Source organism: Cyprinodon tularosa, unplaced genomic scaffold, assembly GCF_016077235.1.
Source record: "Cyprinodon tularosa strain WSP-4 unplaced genomic scaffold, ASM1607723v1 ctg385, whole genome shotgun sequence".
Taxonomy (NCBI): Eukaryota; Metazoa; Chordata; class Actinopteri; order Cyprinodontiformes; family Cyprinodontidae; genus Cyprinodon; species Cyprinodon tularosa.
Genome location: NW_024039102.1, coordinates 1,154,294 through 1,177,221, shown reverse-complemented (window position 1 = coordinate 1,177,221; position 22,928 = coordinate 1,154,294). Strand labels below are relative to the sequence as shown.

At 39.9% G+C, this 22,928-nt stretch overlaps 1 protein-coding gene across 3 annotated transcripts; it reads right to left on the bottom strand.

Annotated features, from left to right (window-relative positions):
- Positions 1–4,210: 4,210 nt before the first annotated feature.
- LOC119791236 (mitotic spindle positioning) lies at positions 4,211–16,447 on the bottom strand. Of its 3 annotated transcripts, none has more exons than XM_038297229.1 (6): positions 16,392–16,447; positions 15,271–15,468; positions 10,093–12,046; positions 7,584–7,792; positions 7,458–7,496; positions 4,211–4,605 (listed from the first exon to the last, which is right to left on the bottom strand). In XM_038297229.1, exons 2-6 carry the CDS (start codon positions 15,328–15,330, stop codon positions 4,516–4,518), a joined length of 2,352 nt encoding a protein of 783 aa, XP_038153157.1. In that variant the 5' UTR covers positions 15,331–15,468; positions 16,392–16,447; the 3' UTR covers positions 4,211–4,515. The 3 variants fall into 3 exon arrangements, with proteins under 3 accessions (XP_038153157.1, XP_038153158.1, XP_038153159.1); XM_038297230.1 differs by having other exon boundaries at positions 15,271–15,436; positions 16,392–16,422; XM_038297231.1 differs by lacking the exons at positions 15,271–15,468; positions 16,392–16,447 and adding an exon at positions 14,918–14,998.
- Positions 16,448–22,928: the final 6,481 nt, after the last annotated feature.

Here is a 22,928-nt window from a genome sequence, read left to right as displayed (position 1 = left end):
CATGACTGAGATTACTTTTTATTGTTATACTGTTCTGGGACCCCTTAGTCTGTTTCAATTTGCATGTTTTCAAAACAAAAACAAGGTTTTGTTGGGCTACTGTATAAAGCCTGGAACTCAGCGCTATTCCTGACATTTTGAATTACAAAAGCTTCCTGGATGGGAAAAAAAATGTCTTCAAACTCGTAGACAAATTCTAGTGGATTTTTTTTTATTTTATTTTCTTGGAAAGAGGAAAAGATATGTCCCGCTATGTATTTCAAATATAAAAATAAAATCCAGCAGTAAAATAAATAATTTTTGCAGCTAAAATAATCCATGAATATATCGTATCAAAATCTGTGTCAATGATAAAAAAGTTTAGATTTTTATATCCAGATAAATTCACAACCATTAAGACAGCTATAAATCTAGTTCATTCCCATTAGCAGCCTGAAGCTCCCACACCAAAAAATACATGTTTTGTTATTACACGTATTCGTCAATGAAAAATAATTTCTCAGGGCCAGCATAAAAATAATCTGCCCTTTAATAAAATTATAGTGAAACCTTACAAGACAATATTTTCAATCCAAAGCCTATTTTTATTTTTTTTTTTCATTTGTACATAGATACAGCTATGGCTTTTTTTATATATATCTTTAATATAAGGTTTAAAGTGAATGTAGATTTTGCTTTTTCACTGTACGATATTTTTCTTTTGTACAAATTTTACAATAAAAGTTACATAAAAAATGTAAAGTATACAGGTGCTGGTCATAAAATTAGAATATCATGAAAAAGTAGATTGATTTCACTAATTCCATTTAAAAAGTGAAACTTGTATATTATATTCATACATTACATACAAACTCATATATTTCAGATGTTTATTTTGTTTAATTTTGATGATTACAAATGACAACAAATGAAAATCTCAAATTCATCATATCAGAAAATTAGAATATTACTGAAGACCAATAAAAACAAAGGATTTATAGAAATGTTGGCCAACTGAAAAGTATGAACATGAAAAGTATGAGCATGTACAGCACTCAGTATTTAGTTGGGCCTCCTTTGGCCTGTATTACTGCAGCAATGCGGCGTGGCATGGAGTCGATCAGTCTGTGGCACTGCTCAGGTGTTATGATAGCCCAGGTTGCTCTAATAGTGGCTTTTAGCTCTTCTGAATTGTTGGGTCTGGTGTATTGCATCTTCTTCTTCACAATACCCCATAGATTTTCTATGGGGTTAAGGTCAGGAGAGTTTGCTGGCCAATTAAGAACAGGGATACCATGGTCCTTCAACCAGGTACTGGTAGCTTTGGCACTGTGTGCAGGTGCCAAGTCCTGTTGGAAAATGAAATCTGCATCTCCAAAAAGTTGGTCAGCTGCAGGAAGCATGAAGTGCTCTAAAACTTCCTGGTATGTGGCTGCGTTGACCCTGGACCTCAGAAAACACAATGGACCAACACCAGCAGATGACATGGCACCCCAAACCATCACTGACTGTGGAAACTTTACACTGGACTTCAAGCAACGTGGATGAAGTGCCTCTCTTCTTTTCCTCCAGACTCTGGGACCTTGATTTCCAAAGGAAATGCAAAATTTACTTTCATCAGAGAACATGACTTTGGACCACTCACCAGCAGTCCAGTCCTGTTTCTCTTTAGCCCAGGCAAGACGCTTCTGACGCTGTCTGTGGTTCAAGAGTGGCTTGACACAAGGAATGCGACAGCAGAAACCCATGTCTTTCATACGTCTGTGTGTGGTGGTTCTTGAAGCACTCACTCCAGCTGCAGTCCACTCTTTGTGAATCTCCCCCACATTTTTGAATGGGTTTTGTTTCACAATCCTCTCCAGGGTGCGGTTATCTCTCTTGCTTGTACACTTTTTTCGACCACATCTTTTCCTTCCCTTCGCCTCTCTATTAATGTGCTTGGACACTGAGCTCTGTGAACAGCCAGCCTCTTTAGCGATGACCTTTTGTGTCTTGCCCTCCTTGTGCAAGGTGTCAATGGTCGTCTTTTGGACAACTGTCAAGTCAGCAGTCTTCCCCATGATTGTGTAGCCTATAGAACTAGACTGAAAGACCATTTAAAGGCTTTTGCAGGTGGTTTGAGTTAATTAGCTGATTAGAGTGTGGCACCAGGGGCCATCAATTTTGAACCTTTTCACAATATTCTAATTTTCTGATATGATGAATTTGAGATTTTCATTTGTTGTCATTTGTAATCATCAAAATTAAACAAAATAAACATCTGAAATATATGAGTTTGTATGTAATGTATGAATATAATATACAAGTTTCACTTTTTAAATGGAATTACTGAAATCAATCTACTTTTTCATGATATTCTAATTTTATGACCAGCACCTGTATTCTTCAGTGCATCTTTATAGCAATTTTAAAGTTTGCATCCATTTATTTATTTTTTTATCAATGTCTTTCATGGGGACAACAATTCCTGGTGCTGAACTCTGCACTGAAACTATCAACTTCCAACATATAATGTTGAAGAATTCTTTAAAAATGTATTGGATTACTCCGTGGACTGAGGTGCACCTTAGATAAAAAAAATTCATGAAAATCTGTTCATAACATTTCAAGTTATGAACAAGTTATACCCATCTGTCTGTACACTTAATATGTTTAAACCATGTTTATCTGCATTTTAGTTGTTTCTTTCTTTAGATTACGCACTATATAGCATAAGGTTAAAACAAAACAAAAACTCAAAAAGACTAGATTTATGTGTAAATCCAAGCCGAAAAAGCTGTGAAAAAGGGATTTTAAGGCATCTTTTTTTGTCAGGAATTACATAATTAACCTTTAAGACATTATATGTTAGTACGTTTACTATTTTTGGGGATGGAAAATGTTGTTTAGGTATTTTTAACAAAATAAAATCAAGGAAGACCCGGATGTTTTTTTGGATATACATCTAATATACATCAACAGATCGTAGATCAGGTAGTAACAGGGAACTCTAGCTGGGTCGATCTCGTACAAGATGTTTAAATGCGCACGCATGCTGTCATCATTGAGAGATTTAAGCAAAACCTTACTCTGCAATTTAAAATACAGTGCATTATTTTGTTTCACCTTTAAAATCCTGATCTACTGCTCAGAGAAAGAGTCAAAACTGAAACAGATCAAATATGTTAATGGAAATATGGTGCATCTGGCATCAATAGCCTGGCTGTCATTAAACATGATGCACCAGACTACAACGTGGTAATTCCCATTGGAATACCTTGGCAGTATTTAAAAAATATTGATAAAAAAATAATAATTTAAACAAAAAGAAGATGCATATCCTGTAGAAAGATATGATTCAAGTCTATTTTTGACTGATCACAGAGGACTCCCCTAAATCATTGATTGCATTCCCTCCCCATCAGCCATTAGGACTGTGGAGGACACTCTTTTTATATTGTCTGTTGTATTTTTGTCTTTAATGGCATCTTGTTTTAACTCCGTCATTTATACCCTATAAAAGCTCCTGGAACCAGAATTAACCTGAAGGAGTAATCCCAAGGGATACATAAACTTGAGTCTAAGCCTATGAAGTCATAATATTTAGGTTTTTGGTGTGAAGGCAGGGAAACATTTAAAACATACAGTAGGTCCCGAAGACCAGGAAAGAAAACCATCCATCCATCCATTTTCCGTCACGCTTTATCCCAAGTGGGGTTGCAAGGGGTGCTGGTTCCTATCTCCAGCTGTCTACGAGCGCGAGGCGGGGTCCACCCTGGACAGGACATCAGTCCATCACAGAGCAAAAAAGAGACAAATACATGCACATTTAAGGAGAATTTAGAAAAGCCAAGTAACCTAACAGTCATGTTTTTTGGACTGTGGGAGGAAGCCAGAGTACCCAGAGAGAACCCACACATGCACAGGAAGAATGTGCAAACTCCATTCAGAAAGACCCTGGGCTGGGAATTGAACCTAGAACCTTCATGCTGCAAGGCAGCAGTGCTACCCACAGCATCACTGAGCACCCCAGAATGAAAACCTGATGGCTTAAATGATTTTGAGTTTCCTGAACCATGTACGGATATAGTTGCTTCTGAGGTTAAACCTGAGCTGGAAAAACATGATTGCTTCTGTCCACTGACGTCCAAAGAAAGTATAAGATCTCATATTGGAGGACAAGTTAAGATCTACTGACTCTGCAGAGAGAACCAGAAAACACCAAGACACACAACAAACTCTGATAATATGATGTGATTTCAATGTTTTATTCATTGTGGTGGATTCGTTTTAATCATTAACAGTTACAAACTTGCTGCTTTACTCTGTCAATTTAAAAGTCTCTAGATCAAAGTGCTGCTTCACTATTCGAGTTTTTACAGAAAGCCACCAGCTGTCTACTCAGTCATCTACTCAGCTGTTTGGAATTCACAAAGGATGCCACATCTCGCTGCTCCATCAGCTACTGTCTGTTTTGTCAAATCCTTCACCCTGTCCTGGATTTATTTACACTCAGTTCTGGGACCAGATCTGATTCAGCATTTAGTTCTTTTGATCTCACTGAGGGTCCTGGTTAAGGAAATGTCCTGCCTCCCACAGCAGAGCTCGCTGGTTCTTATGGCGAACGACCCGTGTTGACTCCACCACCTGAAACAGAAGAAATGGAGTTAGAAGGAAAAAAGGAGTAAGAGGAACCAAGGAGCCAGAGAGGACATCTAGTCAATGAGACACAGAGACTAAGAACAAGAAGACAAGGAGGAAGAGGAGACCATGAGACCCGGAAACAGAAGAAATACTAATGGGATAGTAGATGCATGGATTTAGTTTTTGTCTTAAAAAATAAAAAATACTTAGAGACTGGTTTTGAGTTCAGAGTTTAAACAAACTAAAGGGTTAAAAAATCAGGGCCTTTAAAGTAGACTGAATGGAAGTTATTAGGGACAGCTTTGAAAGGATCGGCTTGTTTTTTGCTGAGTTTTTAGCCTTTTAACCAAGAAGTATTCATTTGGGCTGCTTTTCCCAATGTTCTTTGCATTGTTGTAGCTGTTAGGGTGATAAGAAAGAACGTACATAATTCAATGGAATGATGTATCATTAACACTCATATTACTGGTTAATTTCATTTGGAATGTAGAGAATATGCCAACCTTGAAATAACATATCAGTGATGACCATAGGTAAATAAGTATCTTTGTAAAACTGTTCATTCAGTATGTTAAGGTTGGCTATATATTCATACTTGAACTATAAACAAGCCTCCACCCAGTAGGTGGCAGCAGTGTTTAACCTTTTCATAACATGAGGACCCAAATTTGGGTCCTCAGCACTCGCCCCAAGATGGTTTTTAGACCTGTAACATATTCTCTGGGGTCTTGCCTTTATTTTGATACCAAAACAATTAAAATAAACTCTGTAGTTCTTGAGATATATTCAATTCATTTTGGGCATGTTATTTTCAAGCATATTTCTCGAAAACAGGCCTAGTGTCCAAGAGGTTAAACTAATCAACAGGTTCAGAAACCTGGAGGTCTGAGCTTAACTAAGCTACACTGAAAAACCTTAGCCTGTGGGCCTTTACTGTTTAGCTTTATCTTTTAGTTTAGAGACAGCATCATGCTAAAGTGGGAAAAAATAAAAAAGAATATTGCAAATGGAACGGGGAGCCGATCCTGGGCTACAATTATTTACTAAGTGGGAGGCTGGATCAGGAACTAAAATCATGGGCTGTGTCCGAACATCAGCCCTAATCTCTCAATCTCTATATAGAGTAGGGACTTCATAGAGAACTCAGTTAACTGGCCTTTTCAGACAAATGACCACTCCTTTTCGCTCTTTGTGCTCTCACAGTGCCTGGTGTCATCTTTGTTCTTTCCCGCCGCAAAAATGCTTTGTGAGGAGAGCTCTTGCAAAAGCATTCAGGGATATATCTGTTCACCAAGTCACCATGATTACATTATAATTTTCAAGGTGCATTGTGGGAAATTTTTAGTCCACATGGTAAATTTTGCACTGTTTAAGTAACACTTTAAGAGTTAAATTTAACACCAATCCGAGTGCATTTGGTCTCACTCTGAGTTAGTGTTAAAGTAACTCTCTACATAGTGTATATCTTGCTCCAGTTGTTGTAATAACTCTAAAAGAGTCAATGCACTTTGACACCACATATTTAACACTGTGGAATTAACTGTGCACTACTTTTTTTTTTATTCACTAGACATTCAAACACTTGTAAAATGGCGTAACCCCTATAGAGTGCTGTATTTAGGGGTCAGGCGTTCGGACACAACCATGGACCCCCTGGGGGGCTGGATCAGGAACTAAAATCATGGACTATCTGGAATAATGTATCTCTGTCCCAGATGATTACTTCAAAGCTTAATTTAAGTATTGTAATACCAAAATCCCAGTCCAACTTCAGGAATTCAGAGAATTTGGTTCTGCATTCTTTAATACGAATGAGGTTCAAGAGAGGTGGAGATTAGACTGCTTTTGTAATGAGATAACCTGGAACTCATTGAAGTGGTATGGGTTATTTTTTATGTTTATTAGCCACTGTTTATTGAAATGGACTGGTTTTAATTGTGTTTGAGCTGAAAACAGTCTGGAAGATCGTGTAACCCTGATTAAAAGTGCCACTCCATGATCCTCGAAGCATACATCCAACATGTTCATTCCAGTTGTTCCATCATCTGTTAGAAGTTTTCCGGCAGGACTGGAGGAACCAGGAGATGTTTGATCGGGAATTATGTGCTCTTACTTTAAAAACAGGCACAGAAAGGAGACCTGAAGACATCTGTGAAACTTTCTCTACAGAGGGCTATCATGTTTCAAACTCCACCAAAATCCATGCAGAGAGCAGCAGTATAGCATTGTTTTTCAAAATCTTGGAAGAAATGAACCCATCTTCATTGCAGTTAAATATTCAGTCCTATGATGTCAGTTTATACCATAACCATCCATCTTTGCTGCTTCTATAGATCCTAGGGTCAGATTTCTTTAATTTATCCATCCATGCTTCCATCTTGTTCCTCTTATTCGGTCAGGGTTGTGGTGGAGCTGGTGCTTATCTCCGGCAGTGTATGGGTGAACAGCGAGGTCGCCAGTCTATCTTAGGGCAACTCAGAGATATTCAGATACATGCAACCATGAACACACACTCCCACCTAAAGACAATTTAGAGAAACCAATTAACACTCATGTTTTTGGACTGTGGGAGGAATCTGGAGTACCCAGACAGAAGTTATAGTTTATTTTACCAGGAAAAAAGTCCTTAAACTGAGTGTAAGCAAAGATCTTTAACACTCCAGGCTCTTGAATGGCTTTTCAGAATAAAGATAACACTTCAAGTAAAAGTGCTGCATTCTCTTGAGGCTTGAAAGAAAAAAGGTTCTTGGTTCTATCTTTGCCTGAATATATAAAGTGTTCTAGCTGTGGTTTTGTTCTGGAACTGGTGTAACTTGTTTCCAATCCTGCACCCTTTGATGGTTGATAGTGTTTACCTCATTGTTGATGTCATCAACCGGCTGAATTCCTGCATACTGAAAAAAACAAAAAAAATTTAATAAAGGAGGTTCTGCTCCATTGTCACAGGCTAAGAACTTTTGAAATATCAACAGGAAACTCACAGCGCTTTCTTCCAACATCATCTTGGCTCGATATTCTTCAAAGTCCTGCAGCAGAGTGTCCGTCACACCTCGAGGAACTTTCCGGACCAGTGGGGAGGAAGAGGAACCAGGGGAAGGCATGGAGGACCAGGGCTTTGCAGTGACGAAGGACAGGGAAGCTGTACGAACGTTGACTCGAGGAGAGAATGAGGATGGAGTGAGGGGTTTGTCTGAGACACAGGAAGGAAGAAATATATGAACATCATAACTTCTAGAAACACCTGTGAAAGCTTTTATAACTTCCCTTTTCCTTTTTCAGAGGAAGCATCAAAGCTTCCTTTGATGGTCTTTTTTTATGCTAAAAGAGCATCAAAGGAAGTAGTGAGTTCCAAACACAGCAGTGTGGGACACCCCTGATATTAATTCGGAAGTTGGCAAAAAATATTCTGGTTGTTCAGTTCTGGTTTTAGAGCAGTTCTAAACCCTCGTTAGATTCTCCCTAGTATTTATTAACAGTGCTGGAGTGTTCAAAGGGAAGGCTGCTCAGAACTTAAGCTAAATGCATCTCCAACATGGTAGGGATTTGTAACACTGCCCCCAATAGGTCACAATAAGAAGGACAGCCCTGTTTTTCTCAGGTGTGGTATTCCTGAGGAGACAATCTAACAGGGACTGTGCTGTGAGTCAAAGTTAGAAGCAGTTACTAATTTACTCACACTGCTGGACTCTGGCCTCATTAGTTCAGCAATTCTGCCAGCAGCGGGTTTATATTGGAGCCAGTCCTGGTTTTCACTGATTCTGTCACCTTTAACCAATCTGAACCACCTGATAGTAACCTGATAGACAGTAATACAAAACCAAAACTATGAAACACCATGAAGCTAATAAGACTGTGTGGTAAAGCTGAAAGGTTCTTTCTTTAAAAATGACAGACGTCAGCAGCAGTCAGGAGGAAAGATTAATAAGTCAGAAACTTGATGTCGTAGCCATTTTTTATCTACTGCTTAATAACTGATAGAAGGTCCATCAGGACATTCAGAACAGCTCTCTTCAAGGTGCCTTTTTGCCTTCTTTAAATGTTCTGTAGATGTACTGATGTGGTTAAGGGGCTTCAAGTCAGCCCACCCTTACCCCTGACTCACAGAGGGGCCACAAGCTCGGATTAGCTGGCCTCATGGGTTGAAAGAGTAATGATGTAACATTTTTATGACTGGCAGGCCGGAGGGCTTTAAAAAGAAATCGTAACTCTTCTTCTGCCACTGTTAGTCTAAGAATAACATGGCGAAACTAACCAGCCCAATTGTATGCAATGTATTGAGATGGATACCAATCTCTGCACAACTAAGCAGGATGTTATTGCCTGAACTTGTAATTCATGAATGGCTAGACAAAGTTCATGCACTGGAAAAGCAATCTAGAAATAATAAAAAATTCCTTAAATTAAGTGTATTTATCCTGAATCTGAGTAGGTTAATGAGATGATTTGCCAATGGAATGAGTATTAATTAGATAAAAACACACTTGAAATAAGACAATGCAATTGTATTTTCTTATTTTAAGTGTAAATTCTCTTGTTCCATTGGCAAAATGTGTCTTTTACCTCCTCAATCCAAGAACAAATACACTTATTTTAAGAAAAAATGACTTATCTAGATTTAGATTTTTTTCAGTGTAGGTGTCACCTCCCCCTGGATTATGACTGAAATGTTTTGGGAAAAAAGGCTAAGTAAATATGAAATTTCCCATCTTAAAGACTTTTATTCTCAGTTGTCAGAACTTAACCATCGAGGCTGAGAGTTGGGACCTAGCCTGTTTACTATTTACATAAATGAGGCTTCTGTCCATCTGTATGCTGATGACAAAATTGTTTACAGTCATGTTAGCCCTGTTACTCTTTGTCCCAAAAAACAAAGGTGATGGTTTATTCCAGCTAAAAGGGAATTCCTGTTAACCATAAGGAATGCCCTCAGAAGTTCTCAGCTTTTGTCCTCCCAACAACATTTTGGTATATTAAGTTAGTGAATAGTTTAATATTCACACTGATGACTCTGAAGAACCTGAAGATAAACAACAGCTTCTTCTTCTTCAAAGAAAAGTAATGCTTTTCCTTTAACACCATAAAATGACTTTTCACCACCATCTTTCTGCCTCTTTCAGACTAAGGTGGCAATTTATATATGAATCGCTCTCCTAATATTTTTCATTTAATGGGTAAACTTATCATAGAGCTCCAAGATGCATAACACGAAGAAGATATCTCATCCATAACTGAGAGATTTACTCTTTAGTTGGTTGGTCCAAAGCTTTTCATTGGTACATTTTTATCTCTAAATCCATCATTGGTTTATTGCCTCTATATTTGTCCTCTATCATGGCTCTTAAACACACCAGTTAGGTACATCTTGTACTGTTGTTTCGTATACGTTTATATGTGCCAACAGGTTTTTCTTGTAAATGAGACTACCTGTTTTAATAAAGTTTTAACTAAAAGTTAAAGTACCATTTGAAATTGAGGATAGGAACCAAGTACCTGTTTTCACTTGAGGGTAGAATTGACTATTGGTCGTCTTGACTGCCTGTTCCACCAAAGGAGCAGGAGAAAAGGTGGCTTGGCTGGTTTCTTTCATGGACTCCCTCAGCTCCCTCAGTTCCAGTTCCCGTTTCAGATTCTCCTCAATCTCCTTCTCAATAAATTCTGGAGCTCCTTGCACTCTTGACTGCAGGCCAGTGGACCCCAGGCTCTTCCTCCAGCTCTGAGTAAGCTCTATTTCACGTGAGGTTGTTGGTGTTAGCGGCACAGAAGGGGAGGAAAAGGACACTGTTTGTCTTCTGCCCTCAGAGCCCCTAGGAGTAAATGAGGAGAGGGAGGAGTTGGCTGGTTTTGTCTGAAAGATCCAAGACTCATCAGGATGTCGGTGAGGACAGCATGGAGATAGGAACACTTCGTCTGTTTCAGGATCAGACTCCTGCATGTTTCCATTTCTTTTGTTCTGATATTGTGGGTCTGACTCTTTCTTCTTGTTATCAAGTTGGGGAGGAGGATCTCTGCTGACTGGTTTCTGGATCTGTTCTGCTTGCTGATGGTCTTCTCCCCTTTGGTTTTCCTTTTGTATCTTGCTGTTGTTGATGAAGCTGACTTGAGTCTTCTCAAAGGTTCTCTCGGGCTCGAAGGACGGCAGTGAACGTCTGGTTTTGATTCTGACCATCTCTCCTCGACCACTGCTTTGCGACATGCCCCGAGATCGCCGTAGTTCCTCCTCACGTTCCTGAGCCAATCGAATCTCTCTTTCAATGGGTGTTTCATGGAACACCTTGGACTTGCTTCGGTGATCTTGGTCAATGTCATCAAGCTGGGCATCATCACTGGTGTAACCCCCAGACACTTCATCATGGCCAGAGTCAATGTCATCAAAGACACTACTCTCCCTACTCAGATTTCCATTAGAATAGATCACTGTCACCTTTCTCTCAAGATCTGGCTCATCTCTCCCTGCTGGTTTAAATTGAATTGTATCATCAGTTAGATTCATGGTACCATGGATTAGCTTTCTTGACCCATAACCATCAAGATCTGATTCCGAAGTTGTGTTCAACTGTGTTCTGGAGGACTGCAGAGGGCTCAGCATCGATGCCAGTCGTTCCTGCTCCATCTGCAGAAACTTCTGTCGGGCAGCACCAAAATTGATTTGCTCCTTTACAACAGTACCTGGCTCAGTAGAGTGAGGAGGTTCTGGTCTGGAGCTGATAGGACTGAAGCTTAAGCTGAACCCATCTATCAGCCTATCTGTTGAAAGGCTAGGGTTCATAGACTCCCCTTGGGTCAATGACTCTCTCTGGCTCCTCCTAGGAGCTTGGCTGTGGATGATCATCTTTCGAAACTGCTTTTCGTCATTTTCATCTATTACTTTGACGCCACTGTTGTGGTCCACCCTATACCGGTAGTCTCCATTGCTCTCTGAGAACAGACTCTGTGGTTTCTTGTTGCTGCTGTAGGTCTGTAGCTTGAATTCTCTCTCTTTCTTTAGGATGGCAAGTTGGGCCTGCCGCTGTGGTGACATCATCCAGGCTTCATTCATCTCTGCTTCAGGACTGGTGGGATCATCCACAAAAGAGTAGAAGCCGCTCTGAGAGCCAGTGCTGCTGCAGGGACTGGTGGGCTGCCACTCCTCACCACTGGAGTTTCCATCCTGAAACACCGCAACATGCCGGACTTCTACCACAGATTTTTGGGTTCTGTCATTCTCCTGTAGGACTAACGAGGAGTTTCGGTTTAGGCTAGGAGCAGGGCCAGCAATGGTTCGCAGGTCTGAGGGCTGAAGCAAGGGGGACAGAGGCTTCATCACCCAATTCCTGGGGTAGCTATTCATTTCTGTAGGGGAAACTGTGCAAACACAGGAGGGAGGCTCTGATTGAGGAAGACTTCCTCTGGACTGCTGAGGACTCTGTAGGGACCAAACAGGCTGATAGTCTTCGTTTGAGAGTCTCTGAAAAAATACCAAAGAGGATTACAATAGAAAGGAATAAAGTAATCATTTACTCTTCCATATTCGGAAGCTTAAAGACCAAACTGAGACAAAAAAATACCAATTGATCACAACAATGTTGATCAGTAATTGCAACAACAATCCAGGAAGTGTGTTTGGTCTTTGCAAAAGGTGTGGGACCTGTCATCAACAAGAAGAAACTATCAACTCTCTGAGCTGGTGTTAGATGTTTTATGGTGAGAAGTAATTCATGTAAGGAATGTCTTATTGTTCAGTGATTAGTTTATAGCCCTGTCAGCAGCGGCCTAAATCACATGACACAATAACTGTCTGTTTATTGATATCCACTCTGTAACTGCAGAGATAAACCAACTATTTACAAGCTGCAGTGTCCTTGGTTTGATTCAGTTCAGATTAACCAAGTCCAAAATTCTTGATCATAAACCAGGCTGAAAGACCAGAGTCCAGATGGCTGCACCAGCTGGTTTACAGGAAATGAACAGCAAATGAAACAGTGCAGAGGATTATTATGAGAGATGTGTACCTCAATGCATCCAGATTTACATTGGTTTTCAGTATTACTATCCAGTACTATTGACAGTCTCAACATAGGTTTATTTCAGGTTTTTTTTTTTATAGCTGATCCATAGTCTTAGAACCACAGAGACATACTGGACAGCACTCTTACTGGGTTCAGCCAAGTTGTGTTAAAAACAAGAACATGGATCACATTAGTGAACTTTAAACTGATGTTACATAACCAGTTTGACAATGGTTTTCAACTCATACCACTGTGCTTTTTTATAGTGTTTTTTTCACTGTTCCCGAAATTGCTCCATCTGGTGACATTTACAATAATTTTAACTGGGTTATTGTGTAGTTCTGTTTAGACTATATTCACACTGGTCTTAAGATGAATTTTGACTGGATCACTTATTTACTCCAGGTTTTGGCCAGATCCTGGACTGATTAAATCAGACTATTTATTTTCAGTGCCTGAAGGGTGCACTGCAAATGCAGAAATGAGCTAGAAACACACAAAAAATAAAAAATAAAAATAATTCTGAACAGGCTTTAGACTCCTGGACATCATTAGACAAACATTCATAGAAGACAGTTGTCATATTAGGACTACAGCCCTCTGAAAGTGAAACTACAAAAAAAACAAAGTTGGATAAGAAGCACAAACGTCTGAGGCTCGTCATAATAAAAACCAAATTGTTGAATTTACTTAGTGCCTGTGCTTACATTTCATTTTGTGCAAAGGATTGTGGGATTCTTTATAACTCCTTATTTCGGCAGTTAGGAACCCTGCATTCTCCCTATGCTAAATTAACTATAATAGGAAGCATGTTGACTCCTTTCTGTAGCTCCTTCCTTACTGCCAGCTTATGGTGACCGCTGGCGAACTTGAGCTTTGAATGAAAGTGCTTTACAATTTTGATGTATTCGGACTGAGCTAATGTCTAGAACCATTTGTAAAAACATAAATAGGATGAATACAGAAGAAAGAAAACATTTTATAAGCACTGAATCTCTTTGAGAATCCCCTTTATGTTTTTAATCAGGGTCTGGTTTCATATGAATCGCTGATCATCTCCCTTTGGTGGTTTGGAGCACTTCCATTATGCAGAACTATTTTACAGCTTTTTCTTAACCTGCAAGGTTTTTAGTGCTATTTGTAGCATTTTTCATTTGAATGTGTTCTCTGTGTTTGTGCGCTAATGAAATTTATTTTTTGCAGTACTTTTTGTATTTATGTTTTTGCCGGGTGTTTTCACCTCACAACCACCTTTGTTAGTTTTGAATTGAGTGATCTCCATTAGGGCTGGTTTTATACTGATCATTGCAAAGGCTGTGGAATAGCTCAATTTAAACTGTTTTTATATTGATTTAATGATATTTCCATTATTCTGATTTCATATTGGTTTTATTTCTGTTTATTCTGATTTGTTAGAAACCCTTTTTTTTTTTGCTTTATAAATAGACTGGACTTAGTTCTGAACTGGGTTGACTCTGAGTCAATTTATTATGGTTCTGAAAAGCATTTCCACAAATTTATTGGCTCAGAACTGCATTAACTGGGTCTGGACTCCTGTGAAACAGATATGCTCGCTATTGGTTTAGAACTGGCCTCACTTTCAGGGTGGGTTTAATACCAGAACTCTGCTGGTTCTCAAACAAAGAAGCAGACATGAAAGTCAATATGGAGATGAACGGATTAAATTCAGAACATCAGAACTTTTCTGACTCAAAAATTACAGCAGATCCTGAAACCTTTTAGAACATTTTGTAGTATCCATAAAACTTGAGATTTGAACGTTTCAGAACTTGACTGACACAACTGATTGTCTCTGATGGTCCAGAGTTTGTTTCCACCAAAGAATCCTGACAGCATTGGTCCAGTTAATCATGAAATAATCACATTGTAGAGGAGAAGCTGGACCGCACCGAATCTGAGGAGGAAGTGTTCAGAGGTTCAGAACTGCAGCTAAGTCTGAGTCCAACTGATAAGCTGCCACTCCTGCAGAGAAGCTGCTGGTGGCTCCTGATAACTTCCAAGAGGTTCGACTGTTTTACCCTCCTGAAGCTCTGATGGCAAACAGAACAGAAGAGGTCTGGATGGACCCGGAAAAAACAAGGGACCCGATTAGAGGTCAGTAGCCCTGGAACCAGCAGGTGGGCTGACCTTACACCAAACAGCTGATCCAGAGCCAGATGTTGTGTGCATGTGTATGTGAGTCATGATGTTTCTGAAGCCAGCTGATTGTGGACATGACTCCGCCCCCAACAGACTCAAACATCTCCTCCATCGCTGCTTTTGACCTCAAATCAGTGGATTTTAGTTAAAGAACAAAGTTTGAATCTTACCTCAGATCAGCTTCCAGTCCGTGACTCCAACAGTCTGAAGAGGAGCTGACTGATGTGACAAAGGTCATTGAGAGCCCCCGCCCCCACAGCCAAGCCCCGCCCCCAGCCCTCTGCCTCAACATGTGGACTCTGGATCATCCTCATGGAGATAGCTGGTGTTATAACTTTTGGATTCGTGCCTAACAGGAGAGGTTCTTAGCTGAAGAGGGGGATGCTGCAGCTCGGATGGTTTATTTGTTTGTTTGTTGTGTTCAGGATGTTTCATTTGTTATGCAAGACCAGAAACCAAACCTAACTCCTTCCTCAAACTGCATCCTGTTCTTGTTTATTTTTTTGTTGCTTGTGTGCCTCACCTTGTTGTCCGGATCCAGACTGTGACAGAGAACCTTCCAGGGTGGAGTGTACCGAAACATACTGATGCTTCAAATTGGACCTCACTGGTTCCTCCTGGTTCTGGTCCAAGTCAGTGTAACGATGTCACTGGGACCCTCATCCAGCAGGAGGGTACCAGCATCAGCCCTGAGGCAGAATCGGGAGGATCATTGATCTTCCTTAGGTCAAACAGGAAACAACAACACAACAAACAGGAAGTTGTTAAAAGGAAAAAAAAACCCAATCTGTTCATCCACAATGAACAGATTAACCAATCCTCGATCTATAGACTTGGATCAGTCAGGAAAATTCTGACTGATCTGATATGTTTCTGGAAAGACCTGGAGAAGTTCACGGATCTTCTCACCAACCTCGTGGTGTCTCTTCAACAGGCTGAATGCTAAAATTTCCACTGAAGCAGCAACTTTTGCTGCAAGATTAACCCAGAACTTTAACATTTTGTTCTGATCTAAAAGCTAAATTAGTTAAAACAAACTGAACATAGGATCTACAGAGACGTTGGATAAAGTCTTGGTTCAGATGGTGTAATTCAGTCTTTGGGGTTTTGTTTTGTCTCAGAGTTCAGATGTTCTCTGGATAGTTCTTGGTTCTAGGCTCTGATTGGTTCCCTCTCACCTGTCTCAGTCTGTCTCTTCTCACAGTGTCTCCATCTTAGGTTCAGTTCTTCTTATTTGATTTTATCTCATCATCCTAAGTTGCTACACACTGACTGTCAGAAGCAGAAGCAAGCAGTGGTCAAATGATTTTTGAGGTGATGATAGGGAGCACCATCTATAGGTGAGCCAGATAATTGCAGTCAGTTTGAAAGAGCTTGTCATGTCCAGTTATTGTTGTCATTCTATGTTTATATAAAATAACAGATAAAAATGTCTTTCTCAGGACTCTAAATTATCTGCTGTATCTATGTTTGCTTGTGACATAAAAAATAAAAAAACATAAAAAAGTTGTTTACTGGATAAAACAGCAGCTGTCATCAGCTGAAGGGGAAAGGACTAAAGCTTACAGTCACAGGTATAAAGGTATGTGATGTCATTATGATGTCACACAGACAGTAACACACAGAGAGAAAAGCAGGACTCACCTGCCAGGGTCGCCTGAACTCCAGTGGTCCACTAACAGTCTGTGTGTTTGGCTTGACATGTGGAGAGGTGGGAGCGGTCAGACATTGTGTTTGTGTTTTTGTCGATCAGCACCATTCCTGACTAATCCCCCCCCCCCCAAAGTCTGCTGTGTGATGAAAACAATGTTCAGGGCCTGAATCAGCTTAGGAATGGACCACAGGGGGCTGCACCAAGCCCAGCCAGAACATCATCTCAAGCAGAGGTTGGATTAAATGGGAGGAAAATGTTTGATTATCAGAAACCGTTTCTCTAAGTAGGAGGAAATATTATTTTATTAAGAGGATGTTTACAGTTTTAAGTGGAAAAAAATCAATGAAGACCACACAGAGAAGGCAAAAAATGGTAATTTCACAAACAAGAAAAACATGAGTGGGGTGAGCTATGAACCCTGAGGAACATCAGATTTAAAGCTAATAAAAAAGGCTGGACGCCCTTCTGTAAGACTCCCCTTGGTGGCCAAAACCCAGACCAGTTCAAGCTCTGCGTCTCCATGGAAACACGGAAACATGTTAGGAAGTCAAGTCATATTAAGGATCACGTTTACTCAAACTGATCATATAAGACCTGAATAGATCTAAACTTCCAGCACTGTGAAGGAAATGGAGGCACAGGCAAGACTGTAGATTTTGTTTATTTTGCGCCTTTCACATAAAAGTCACATTCCAGACATTAAATAAAAACAGGCATTGAAGTCTAAATCGAAGGTCTTAAACAAGGGGGTCCGCGACCCCTAGGCCAAGGAGCCAAAGTGAATGGTTTATAGTTTGTTTATATTTTTTTGGTGGCACAGGTGTTCAGATCTCCCCACACCTGGGGTGATTGCTTAGGGCGGCGGTCTTCAACAGGGGGTCTGCGACTCCTAGGGGGTCCACGGAGGTACTGTATGAGGGTCAAGAAAGTTTTGGTAGATTAGACTTTTTTTTATATATTCCCCCCTGCAATTTTTTACCACTAATTGAAATTTCTTGAAATACACATTAACATGAATTCAACAGACTGTAGCAAACAGATAAATGGAGGCAGAAGATGTCTTTCAGTCATCAATGCACACATTCAGTGACACAAATGAGCTCTTTCAAGCTGGGCACCGTTTTATTCACAACACCTGTCCCATCAACCAGGAATCAGAATCAGAAATACTTCAATTATCTCAGGGAGAAATCACTTCCGTCACATAACTTCAGCTGTAATAGAATGACTATAGGACCGGTTTGATATAACACAATCCCATAAATATATATAATTACGGGGTCTACATAATTAGACCCTTGGTCTAAATAAACCATGACTTAAAGCCTGGTGGAATACAGTAAAGACATCAAACAGGAGCCCAAATTGAAAGGTCTGATCCATCCTGGGTTTTAGCTTATCACAAGGAATATTTAGGAGCTTCTGGACTTGAGATAAAAGGCTACAAGGAGGCGAGTTTTTGGTTGAAACTGACACAAATGGCGAGGAGGCAGTCCATTAGGGCCCTGTAGAACCAGAACTTAAACGACCAAATAATATGAGTGCATTTTCTAGATTTAGTAAGAAGCCTGGCTGCTGCGTTTTGAACAGCTCTGAGGCACAACATGAGGAAGGGCCAGTACTCTGGGCTGGTCATCTCTGAGCTCCTGCTGTGATTCACAAAACATCCTGCAGATGGCGCTGAGTCTAATGAAGGGAAGAGGAGAGTGTAGCTTGTTTGATTCACTGAGGATGACCAGACAGGTGGTGACCATGGTGACAGCAGGTGATGCTGCAGGGTCCCAGGTGTCCATCATCGCTTATGGAGGTGATGTAAAACTGAAACCCTGTAGAAGAAGAACAGGAAGCTTCATGTCTGAATGAGATGGAAACCTGAGTGCAGCTCAGATGTTTCTCTTGTTTTTTTGTTGATGTTAATTTTGTACTTGCTGGTTTCAGACAGAACAACATAGAACCCGTCGACGACAGACTGTGATCTATTGAGGAGGATTCTAGAGCAGCAGTTCCCAAAGTGGGCTACGATGGCTTTCACAATCATTCCGATGTCATGTGATTTCACCACAAATAAAGAAAAGCACCATGAAATAAATAAATGTAACATGAAATAAATACATGTTCATTTATCTAAAACATAATTTATACATATTAAATATACCATGAATTTATAAAAGGCAAAATGTAATAATTAAATGTCACATTAAGCAATTAAAAATACATTTAAAATCATTAAATATTGTTTTATTAATTTATTTATCTAACACATTATTCAAATTTTTTATAAAATGTGAAATTATGACATGCATATTTAATTGTCCCATTAAATCATTAAAATACATTTCCAGTCATAAATAATTATATAAAATATTCATATTACATAAAGATGAATTCTGTTTTTTTTTAGAGGTCAACATTGGGACTATTTGGTGTTGCAGGCTGAAATCTTTGGGAACCCCTAATCTAGAGGACCATTTACAGCCCCCATTCAGACATTTCCAACAACACTATAAGACAGTCCTTCATCATAAAAGGCCTTCAAATTAGAAAAGACTGTTGCCAGGATAACATGTTCATTTACTTAGAGACATTTCCCAGCTGAGCGTAATCTGTCTTCTCTGTTCCTCCGAGTTTTAAGCAAGTTTCCAACAAAGTTAAAGTCAGAGTTTATCCAATCTTGTATTTTTTATTGCACTGGTTCCTTTCAGCCTGTTCTGCAAATGATTCAAATACTGTTTTTTTCTGGACAGGCACCAGCTTACTGGGGGACCCTTAAATGGAAATTGACTCTTAGAGTTAGTATTATGGTCCAAAATGTAATCATCTGACCCAAACTGTCCTCCATAGCTACTGTGATTGGAACTGGAAACAATGTGAACACCAGGTTCACTGTCCCCAGTGTTAAACAGGTTTAAAATAAACTGAGACGACCAAGAACGAAGCTCCTGCTCCAACATCACCAACATAGGAGACACAGGAGCTGTCAGGTTACAAGGGCATGTATGGTGGTGGCAGCATCATGCTGTGGGTCAAACCTTTTTTCTTATTTTTTAATGATCCAAAGTGAGAAACCAAACTGGTAGTGGGAAAAAGTAACATGAATCACCTTCCCAGAATCTGGTGGGAATTCATGGATTAAAAAAACCCTGCTAATTCACACAAGAGGCATGGTCAAACTGATGACAGAAGCTCATGGGTGGACAGGAAGCGTTTGGTTAAGGAGATTAATTTGAGCTGTAATGGAGCATTCTGCAAAAATACAGTCTTATAAGGGAGGTTCTTGAAAAAAAACTGTGTTTGAGCTGTAAGTCTCATAAGCTGGTCTGCAGCACAGGGGAACCATAGGGAATGTTCTGGGACCGTTCCTGTTATCTCTCTACACTCCAGACTTCTCCATCATCTCCTCAGAATATGTCCTCCAGATAATTCGGGGCCGGGGACGAGGCAGATGTTCTGGCGGGCAACTTAGAGTTCAGGCAGTAGAGAACTTTGTGAACTGGTACCAGCAGAGCCATCTGATGTTAAATGCATGGATGAAGCTGTAGCAGAGCTGGAGAGTTAAGTGACAGAATGCTGCACAGTAGATGAACAATAGAACTCCATTAAAGATCCTTCCAGCAGCGGCTAGACCCTGCTGTTTTCTGCATTGCTCTCCATATTGTACATGACCTTCATTTATCCAGGTGGATCTCCTTGATATTTTGAAATCTTGTTTTCAACAGAGAAGTGTTAATATTTTTGATTGGTATGTTTTTGCTGATATGTATATACCAGCAAACAGTAAAAGTTGTTTTATCTTCATATTTTATTCAACATAAAATATGGATTTGCTTTATCTTAGAAATGATTAGTTTTTACATAGTATATAATATGTATTATGTATAGTTTTGTCCCCGCAATACATTTTTGAATGCTAATTATTTTTGTAATTTCTCCTCTGTCTCATTATTTCCACTTTTTAAGTGTATCTGTTTTATTTAAGTTACCAACTGATCCAAGAAACTTTGCATGAAAGGAAAAATAACTGTTCTATTGTAAAATTTTCTATACTATTCTAATCTAATATCTTCTATTTTATTCTATTTTGATGAATTCTCATCTCAGTAACAACGGTTTCTATTTTCTATCATCAGCAGCTCTGAACTTGTCTCTCTGTAGTTCACAGAATCTTCTCCGTCGTCTCAGCTGCTGAAGCATGACAAAGATCTGAGGTTTACCTGGGGGCACAGCAGAACACTTTAATGCTTTTTCAATGACAAACCTGAGAGCTACACCTGAAGTACCACACTTAAAAGTTGGTGGCAGCACTGAGCAAGGTCCTCACATGATGGTGACTTGCAAAGTATAATTTTTTTGTTTTCATCCTCATGGCCTTACATTTGCCATGTAAACATGTAAAACATGTGAAATGAGCTCCCAACCATATTTACCAAAGATAGGAGGAGACAATTCATGAGGCGCAGTGCTTCAAAACAGATGCACAGGTTTTAGGCGTTGTGTCAGGCCAGTAAAGCCCTGCACAGTCTGTGCGATTTTGTTGTTGTTTTTTTTATATGATTTTCCAGTCATGCGACAAGTTTGGGGATCAGGCTGACTCTTGGCCAAAATCGTGGGCCGCGCATGGTGCAATATACAAGGAGGTCAAATGGTTTCAAACTCACGTCAAGCTCCCGATTAAAATTTGTAGGTCATGAGAAAATCAAACGGGTTTTATATTTTGGTCATGGATTGTGAGTGAATGGCATATTGAAGTGATACAACCAGACAGAACTCTTTCCTCTGAGATTTTCCCGTTACGCATTCGCAAAAAAAATGGACGTTTCTTCATCTTCTATTACTAGCTACCTCTATCTATTGCTTTGCATGATGGGATTGTTCAAGACCCTAAGCTGTCTTTGAGGACGTACAGTGTTGGTTCCACAGCATGAGGGCATACATCGCAAGCAGTGCACTTTTGAACTTTGCTATTGATTTGCACAATTTGAGTTGGGGCTGGCCGCGATGGACTGGCGACCTGTCCAGGGTGTACCCAGGGTGTACCCCGCCTCTCGTCCGTGGACAGCTGGAGATCCCGCATGGGATGAGCGTGATGGAAAATGGATGGATGGATGGTTGGATGGATGGATGGATGGATGGATGGATGGATGGATGGATGGATGGATGGATGGATGGATGGATGGATGGATGGATGGATGGATGGATGGATGGATGGATGGATGGAGTTAGGGCTGTGACCAACGACTGAAAATATCGCATAGTGTATCCCGGGCTAAAGTTGATTAAATATACCTGTCAATTATATATAGATGTTGTTTTTGTAACAGGGCAGTGTTATTAGTCAGTCAGTCCTCCCGGCCGAGACGGGTAGTTTGTTTGTTTGTTCTCACTGGATGAGCTCCTTTGCAACAGTTTGCTGTTTAGGTTTTTCTTTACAGAAATCAGCAGGTGACCTTATGCTACTTTCATGGTAGGGGAACCTGTAAAATGGCAGGACCCTTTGGGCAGGGCTGATCTAGTCAGAAACAAAAACCTTAAGTAACCAGCTCCTTGTCATTATTTAATTACTAGAATCAAAAGCATTTCAACACTAAAACATGTCATTACGGACCACCTCTCACCAGTACTGTACCATGTTTATTCAATGCAAGCAGAGTTATATGTTAATTCACTCATATGTATGTGTATTTATGTTGATTTAGAGTTAGGACCTTTAGTGGTTTTGTTTTTGTTTATTTGTTATCACTTCCCAGTCTCTAAAAGAATACATAAACAGTAAAACAAAGAGCAAAACGCACTGGCTGCCTGCAGGTGAGACACTGATTAGATGAATTGCCTCTTTTGGTGGAACAGAAACGGAAGCTTTGATAGCAAGGTGGGCTAATGTTAGCACCATTACATAATTAATGTTCATTATGAAGGATGATCAACACTGTGTGGAGAATGTGCCCAATTACGTTCCTGGTTCAAACATTTTTTAAGTTTTAATAGGCTCAATCCACATCTCCACTACTTGCTGAAGCAGGTGTGCCTGACCTCAGCAACTGTGACAAAAATGGCCACACACCTGGATTTATCAGTTCGTCCAGTAATCAAAGACAGGAAACAAAGGGGCTGCTTTAAGTTAAGGAAGTAGTGGAGTTGTGGCTAGATCCCACTGAAGCACAACACTATCTCACATGTTTTAACATGAAATGTCTGATAATAGGGTTATGGCTTCTTTAAAGAAGATGGTGAGTCAGGTTTAAACTTGTGTTCCAAAAAAGAAAATTAAAAACAATCCACTGGACTTTATTTCCAAGTTTAAAGACGTTTCGCTTCCCAAGAAGCTTTTTCAATTCAAAATGTCGGGATTATGGTTGAGTTTGAGGTTTTATACAGTAGCCCATTGAAACCTTCTTTTTGTTTTGAAAACATGCACATAGAAACGGACGAAGGGGTCCACCCCTTTGGAATGGGGGTCGTTTGGCTTCTTTTGTTAGCCTGCAATGCCCCATACCTGTCTAAGTGTCTAAAAGGGGGGTACTTAAAGAGAC